At 47.8% G+C, this 7,080-nt stretch overlaps 1 protein-coding gene across 3 annotated transcripts in view; it reads left to right on the top strand.

Moving 5' to 3' along the window:
- The window catches only part of LOC121655562 (echinoderm microtubule-associated protein-like 6), a 100,967-nt gene that overhangs the window by 47,095 nt on the left and 46,792 nt on the right, over nt 1–7,080 (top strand). For all 3 annotated transcript variants that reach the window (XM_042010310.1, XM_042010309.1, XM_042010311.1), the window contains exons 11-13: nt 21–135; nt 3,095–3,307; nt 6,646–6,813. In XM_042010310.1, coding sequence (XP_041866244.1) covers nt 21–135; nt 3,095–3,307; nt 6,646–6,813 — 496 coding nt within the window. The remainder of the gene's footprint in view (nt 1–20; nt 136–3,094; nt 3,308–6,645; nt 6,814–7,080) is intronic.

The raw sequence follows: 7,080 nt of genomic DNA, 5'->3' as shown, positions 1-7,080 counted from the left end.
TCTTGTCTGACTGCTTCCAGGTAGGGGAATGCAGTAAATCCTCCAGCTTCATCACACACCTGGACTGGTCTCTGGACAGCAAGATCCTGCAGACCAACGACGGAGCTGGAGAACGCCTCTTCTACAGGATGCCCAGTGAGTGTCTGCAGGCGGCGTCCAGAAACAGGAAGCCCGCTTACATAAAACATGCAGACATTTATCTGCTAACATTAAACCATCAAATCTGAGTAGAAAAAGGTTTTTTTGTGTGAAAACCACAAACATGTTTAACGAACCATTTTTATAACAAAAAACAATAAGTTGATTTTAAAGCTTATTTACAAGTTTAGTAAACAACAAAGTTATAAACAACTATTTACATCAACATGCAGCAAATGTCTCGGGTTTTATTTACTATTTACAAAACAATCAGTTTTCATCACAAGATGCTGTGTTCCAGAAACCAGTTCCTGTCCAGTAGAAGACAGAGAGGACGTCACAGGTCTTTGAGGATTCTCTGAAGGTCTTCGTTGACCAGGTTTCTGCCCTTAGACCCCCGGGCCCCCAGTCTTCCCAGGACCCCTCAGCTCCTTTAGCGAGCTCAGCTGTCCTGGACCCCTTTCAGCCACTTTCTCTCTGCCAGCTCACTGAAATAAAGATCTTCGCCCTGCTAACTGCCAGCCGACAGCGTCCCTTCCCGTCTGTTTAAAGAGGGCTTCTGTTCAGCCGAGGCTTTTATTTTGAAGTGTATAAACCTTTCTTAGCTCTGGATGTGTTCCACTCTGCTTCAAGCATGGTGCAGCCTTTTCTACAGAAGAAACGTTTCAGTCCATCGGTTTTAGCTCATTTTAGGATCATTTCCAAACTCCCTTTTATCTGCAAGGTTTAGAGAGAGTTGCTTTTAACTCTAAGAATTGTTAAGAACAGCTAATGTGAGCGGTTTCAGTCTGGTTTTAGGCCTCTCTATACCACTGAAACTGCTCTTATAAAAGTTTTTAATCATCTTGTACTCAACCTTGATTCTGCTAATTGTGCCATTTTTTTTCTCCTGGACTTGACAGTGGCGGTCGATGCCGTGGACCATACAATTCTTTTATGCTGTCTAGGGCACTGTATCGGCTGAAAAGGCTCTGCCTTAAATCTGGTCAAATGGAACTGTTTTCTTCTTCAGTGGCCCTCTGACCTGCAGGGTCCCCCAGGGGTCTGTTTTGGGTCTGCTTTTGCTCTCTCTTTATACGCTACGCCTGGGGTTGATATTGAAGCATGCTATTGCCTTCCATTGCTTTGCTGATGACGTGCAGGTGTATCGGCCACTGAAGGGCCTACAGAGATTCCCTTCAGCATGTGCTAAATTGCATCACTGACATTAAAACATGGATGGAATTAAATTTCTTAAAATTAAATGAGAACAAAACGGAAGTTGTCTTGTTTGGTCGTCCTGAGCTGGTTCAGGTCCTTGATAATTTCCTTGGCCCACTAGCACCTCACAGAGGATCCCATGCCAGGAACCTTGGTGTGATTATTGAGGCTGGACCAACAGGTCAGAACGTGGTGAAGTTGAGCTTCTTCCAGCTAAGACTTATTACCAAAATCAAGCCTTATCTAAGCAAAAAATACCTTGAAAAAGTCGTCCATGCTTTTATTTCCTCTCGCTTAGACTACTTTAACTCCCTGTATGTGGGACCTGAACAGTCTGAAACCGCCCGTCTCCTCACAGGGATGAAGAGACGTGAGGACACACCTGATGCTCTCTTCTCTCCACTGGCTTCCAGTCAAGTACAGGATTAATTTTAAGATGTGTTTATATGTTTTTAAGTGTCTGATTGGGCCCCAGAATCCCTGTCTGATTGGACTGCCCTGCAGAGCGCTTCGTTCAGCCAGTCATGTGGTGTTGGAGGTTCCTCCATCTACCTTGAAACCTAGAGGAGACGGAGCCTTCTCAGTTGAGGCTCTCACTCTGTGGAGCACTTTAACTGTGCGGTCTGCAAACAGTCTGTCGGCTGTTAAATCTTTGCTGTTTGCCTTCGGCTGAGTGCAGCTCCCTGTTGGAGTTTTATGTTGGAGCTTTGTGTGTTGTCCCTGTGTTTTTATACTAGTCCTCCAGTCCACCACGAGGCAGCACAACCTGGTTTTGGTGGATTTTGGTCAACTTCTATTCTTCCCCAGCTACTAATGCATCACCTTGTCATGCCATTTTCGTTGATGTGGAGCATTTTTCCACCAATATGAAAAGGGTTGTTAGTATTTTTTTTCTTACTTTTTCCTTAAAATCATAACTTTTTCCTGTTTCTCCCTTCACCAAGCGTGACGTTAATATACATGAAAAAAGTATGTCCTACATTTTTATCATAACTCTGTTTTTACTGGTTATAAACACAATTTAAAAACTGGTTTGTAGTCTCTAGTCCGCCCTATAGGCAGAAGTAGGAACTGAAACTGTGTTGCTGCGTCTTGCGGCGACATCAGCTAAAAACCCTTTATGGAGCCCCATTAAGGCCTAGGCCGGCCTTGGATCGACTAAATAGCATAAAGTTATAATTACTTACGAAATACATACTTACTACTAAGCTCCCAAGGTGAAACACAAAGTACAAAGTCATATTATCAATTACCTCTAAGTTATCAGCATCATTTTTCAACATGTTTCAGTAAATCATCTTATTTGCATTTATTCAACGTAAATTAATAAAATTTCTTCAACCTTTTACCCTCTAAAGTTCATCTGACTAATTTAAGATTAGATTTGCTACTACAACTAGATTAAATCAACTTCTATCCACTAAATATATTCTATAAACACCAGTGTCACATAATCACAGCTCAATGCAGATAAAATTGCCAGAATACATTAAAGAGCTACAGAATTACATCTTCCCTCTGGGATTAATGAAGTATTTTTCTTCTCATTCAGAACATCAGGACGAATTCAAACAGAGTAGAACAATGAGCGACCTTGGATGTGGATGAAAACGCTGGAATACGTCAGAAAAGGCTCCGCGCAGATGAAACCACCCACACTTAATGATGAAGATCTGCTGATAAAGCATCTGACATCGGCAGAGAGATAAGCCTGACACGTTTCTCCTCTTCCTCTTTCTCCCCTATCCTCCTGCAGTGGGGAAGCCAATTGTGAGTAAGGAGGAGGTGAAAGGTCAACGCTGGGCCTCCTGGAGCGGCGTCCTGGGTTCAGAGGTCAGCGGCATCTGGTCCAAATACTCCGACTCAACATCTGTCAACGCCGTGGACGCCAACCACGCCGCCGCCGTGCTCGTTACCGGGGACGACCTGGGACTGGTGAAGCTGTACCGCTTCCCCTGCCTCAGGAAAGGTCTTTGTCCTCCTCATCCTTCCTCATCCCTCCTCATCCTTCCACATCCTTTCTCAACCCTCCTCATCCTTCCTCATCCCTCCTCAACCCTCCTCATCCTTCCTCATCCCTCCTCATCTTTCCTCATCCTTTCTCAACCCTCCTCATCCTTCCTCATCCCTCCTCAACCCTCCTCATCCTTTCTCAACCCTCCTCATCCTTCCTCGTCCTTTCTCAACCCTCCTCATCCCTCCTCATCCCTCCTCATCCTTCCTCATCCTTTCTCAACCCTCCTCATCCTTCCTCATCCCTCCTCATCCCTCCTCATCCTTCCTCATCCTGTCTCAACCCTCCTCATCCTTCCTCATCCTTTCTCAACCCTCCTCATCCTTCCTCATCCTTTCTCAACCCTCCCCATCCTTCCTCATCCTTCCTCATCCTTCCTCATCCCTCCTCATCCCTCCTCATCCTTCCTCATCCTTTCTCAACCCTCCTCATCCTTCCTCATCCTTTCTCAACCCTCCTCATCCTTCCTCATCCCTCCTCATCCCTCCTCATCCCTCCTCATCCTTCCTCATCCTTTCTCATCCCTCCTCATCCCTCCTCATCCCTCCTCATACTTCATCATCCCTCCTCATCCTTCCTCATCCTTTCTCAACCCTCCTCATCCTTCCTCATCCTTTCTCAACCCTCCTCATCCCTCCTCATACTTCATCATCCCTCCTCATCCCTCCTCATCCTTTCTCATCCCTCCTCATCCTTCCTCATCCTTTCTCAACCCTCCTCATCCTTCATCATCCCTCCTCATCCTTCCTCATCCCTCCTCATCCTTCCTCATCCTTTCTCAACCCTCCTCATCCTTCCTCATCCTTTCTCAACCCTCCTCATCCTTCCTCATCCTTTCTCAACCCTGCTCATCCTTCCTCATCCTTTCTCAACCCTCCTCATCCTTCCTCATCCTTTCTCAACCCTGCTCATCCTTCCTCATCCTTCCTCATCCCTCCTCATCCTTCCTCATCCTTTCTCATCCCTCCTCATCCTTTCTCATCCTTTCTCATCCTTCCTCATCCTTCCTCATCCCTCTTCATCCCTCCTCATACTTCATCATCCCTCCTCATCCCTTCTTATCCCTCCTCATCCTTCCTCATCCCTCCTCATTCCTCCTCATCCTTCCTCATCCCTCCTCATCCTTCATCATCCCTCCTCATCCTTCCTCATCCCTCCTCATCCCTCCTCATCCTTCATCATCCCTCCTCATCCCTCCTCATCCTTCCTCATCCCTCCTCATCCTTCCTCATCCTTTCTCATCCCTCCTTATCCTTTCTCATTCTTCCTCATCCTTCCTCATCCCTCCTCATCCCTCCTCATACTTCCTCATCCCTCCTCAACCCTCCTCATCCTTTCTCAACCCTCCTCATCCTTCCTCGTCCTTTCTCAACCCTCCTCATCCTTCCTCATCCCTCCTCATCCCTCCTCATCCTTCCTCATCCTTTCTCAACCCTCCTCATCCCTCCTCATCCCTCCTCATCCTTCCTCATCCTGTCTCAACCCTCCTCATCCTTCCTCATCCTTTCTCAACCCTCCTCATCCTTCCTCATCCTTTCTCAACCCTCCCCATCCTTCCTCATCCTTCCTCATCCTTCCTCATCCCTCCTCATCCCTCCTCATCCTTCCTCATCCTTTCTCAACCCTCCTCATCCTTCCTCATCCCTCCTCATCCCTCCTCATCCTTCCTCATCCTGTCTCAACCCTCCTCATCCTTCCTCATCCTTTCTCAACCCTCCTCATCCTTCCTCATCCTTTCTCAACCCTCCCCATCCTTCCTCATCCTTCCTCATCCCTCCTCATCCCTCCTCATTCTTTCTCATCCTTTCTCAACCCTCCTCATCCCTTCTCATCCTTCCTCATCCTTTCTCATCCCTCCTCATCCTTCATCATCCCTCCTCATCCCTCCTCATCCTTCCTCATCCCTCCTCATCCTTCCTCATCCTTTCTCAACCCTCCTCATCCTTCCTCATCCTTTCTCAACCCTCCTCATCCTTCCTCATCCTTTCTCAACCCTCCTCATCCTTCCTCATCCCTCCTCATCCCTCCTCATCCCTCCTCATCCTTCCTCATCCTTTCTCATCCCTCCTCATCCCTCCTCATCCCTCCTCATACTTCATCATCCCTCCTCATCCTTCCTCATCCTTTCTCAACCCTCCTCATCCTTCCTCATCCTTTCTCAACCCTCCTCATCCCTCCTCATACTTCATCATCCCTCCTCATCCCTCCTCATCCTTTCTCATCCCTCCTCATCCTTCCTCATCCTTTCTCAACCCTCCTCATCCTTCATCATCCCTCCTCATCCTTCCTCATCCCTCCTCATCCTTCCTCATCCTTTCTCAACCCTCCTCATCCTTCCTCATCCTTTCTCAACCCTCCTCATCCTTCCTCATCCTTTCTCAACCCTGCTCATCCTTCCTCATCCTTTCTCAACCCTCCTCATCCCTCCTCATCCTTCCTCATCCCTCCTCATCCTTCCTCATCCTTTCTCATCCCTCCTCATCCTTTCTCATCCTTTCTCATCCTTCCTCATCCTTCCTCATCCCTCTTCATCCCTCCTCATACTTCATCATCCCTCCTCATCCCTTCTTATCCCTCCTCATCCTTCCTCATCCCTCCTCATTCCTCCTCATCCTTCCTCATCCCTCCTCATCCTTCATCATCCCTCCTCATCCTTCCTCATCCCTCCTCATCCCTCCTCATCCTTCATCATCCCTCCTCATCCCTCCTCATCCTTCCTCATCCCTCCTCATCCTTCCTCATCCTTTCTCATCCCTCCTTATCCTTTCTCATTCTTCCTCATCCTTCCTCATCCCTCCTCATCCCTCCTCATACTTCATCATCCCTCCTCATCCCTTCTTATCCCTCCTTATCCTTCCTCATCCCTCCTCATCCTTCCTCATCCCTCCTCATCCTTCATCATCCCTCCTCATCCTTCCTCATCCCTCCTCATCCCTCCTCATCCTTCATCATCCTTCATCATCCCTCCTCATCCTTCCTCATCCTTCATCATCCCTCCTCATCCTCCCTAATCCCTCCTTATCCCTCCTCATCCTTCCTCATCCCTCCTCATCCTCCCTAATCCCTCCTTATCCCTCCTCATCCTTCCTCATCCCTCCTCATCCTCCCTAATCCCTCCTCATCCCTCCTCATCCTTCCTCATCCTTACTCATCCCTCCTCATCCTTCCTCATCCCTCCTCATCCTTCATCATCCCTCCTCACCCCTCCTCATCCCTCCTCATCCCTCTTCATCCTTCCTCCTCCTTCAGAGTTTGATTTTATTTTGAAGGCTGCACATCTGTTTTTCCTCGAGGTGCTAAATTCAAGAAGTACATTGGCCACTCGGCTCATGTGACCAACGTCCGGTGGTCACATGACCTGCAGTGGGTGCTGACCACAGGTGGGGCTGACCACGCCCTCTTCCAGTGGAGGTTTCATCCGGAGTCGGTTATGAACGGAAGTCTGGACATCAATGTACAAGGTGAGGAAGAAAACCGTGGCGTCAGAGGCAGTTTCCGTTAAGGTCAAGGTAACTTTAATGATACCGATCCAACACATGGACTACTTCTCCTGCATCACTTTGAGACAGCTTGTCCCTTGTTTTCATAACATTAGGTTAGTTGAAAGAAGATAGTCATCCCTCCTGTTCTTCCAGAGTGACTACTCTTTCTGTATTTAATAACCTTAGTTCGGTCAGGGCAAAGACCCAGAGCGTATGGGGGGTCTGCTCCATTGTGTGGGTGCTGTG

This window comes from Melanotaenia boesemani, chromosome 16 (assembly GCF_017639745.1).
Source record: "Melanotaenia boesemani isolate fMelBoe1 chromosome 16, fMelBoe1.pri, whole genome shotgun sequence".
NCBI lineage: Eukaryota > Metazoa > Chordata > Actinopteri > Atheriniformes > Melanotaeniidae > Melanotaenia > Melanotaenia boesemani.
This window is presented reverse-complemented; position numbering and strand designations above follow the sequence as displayed.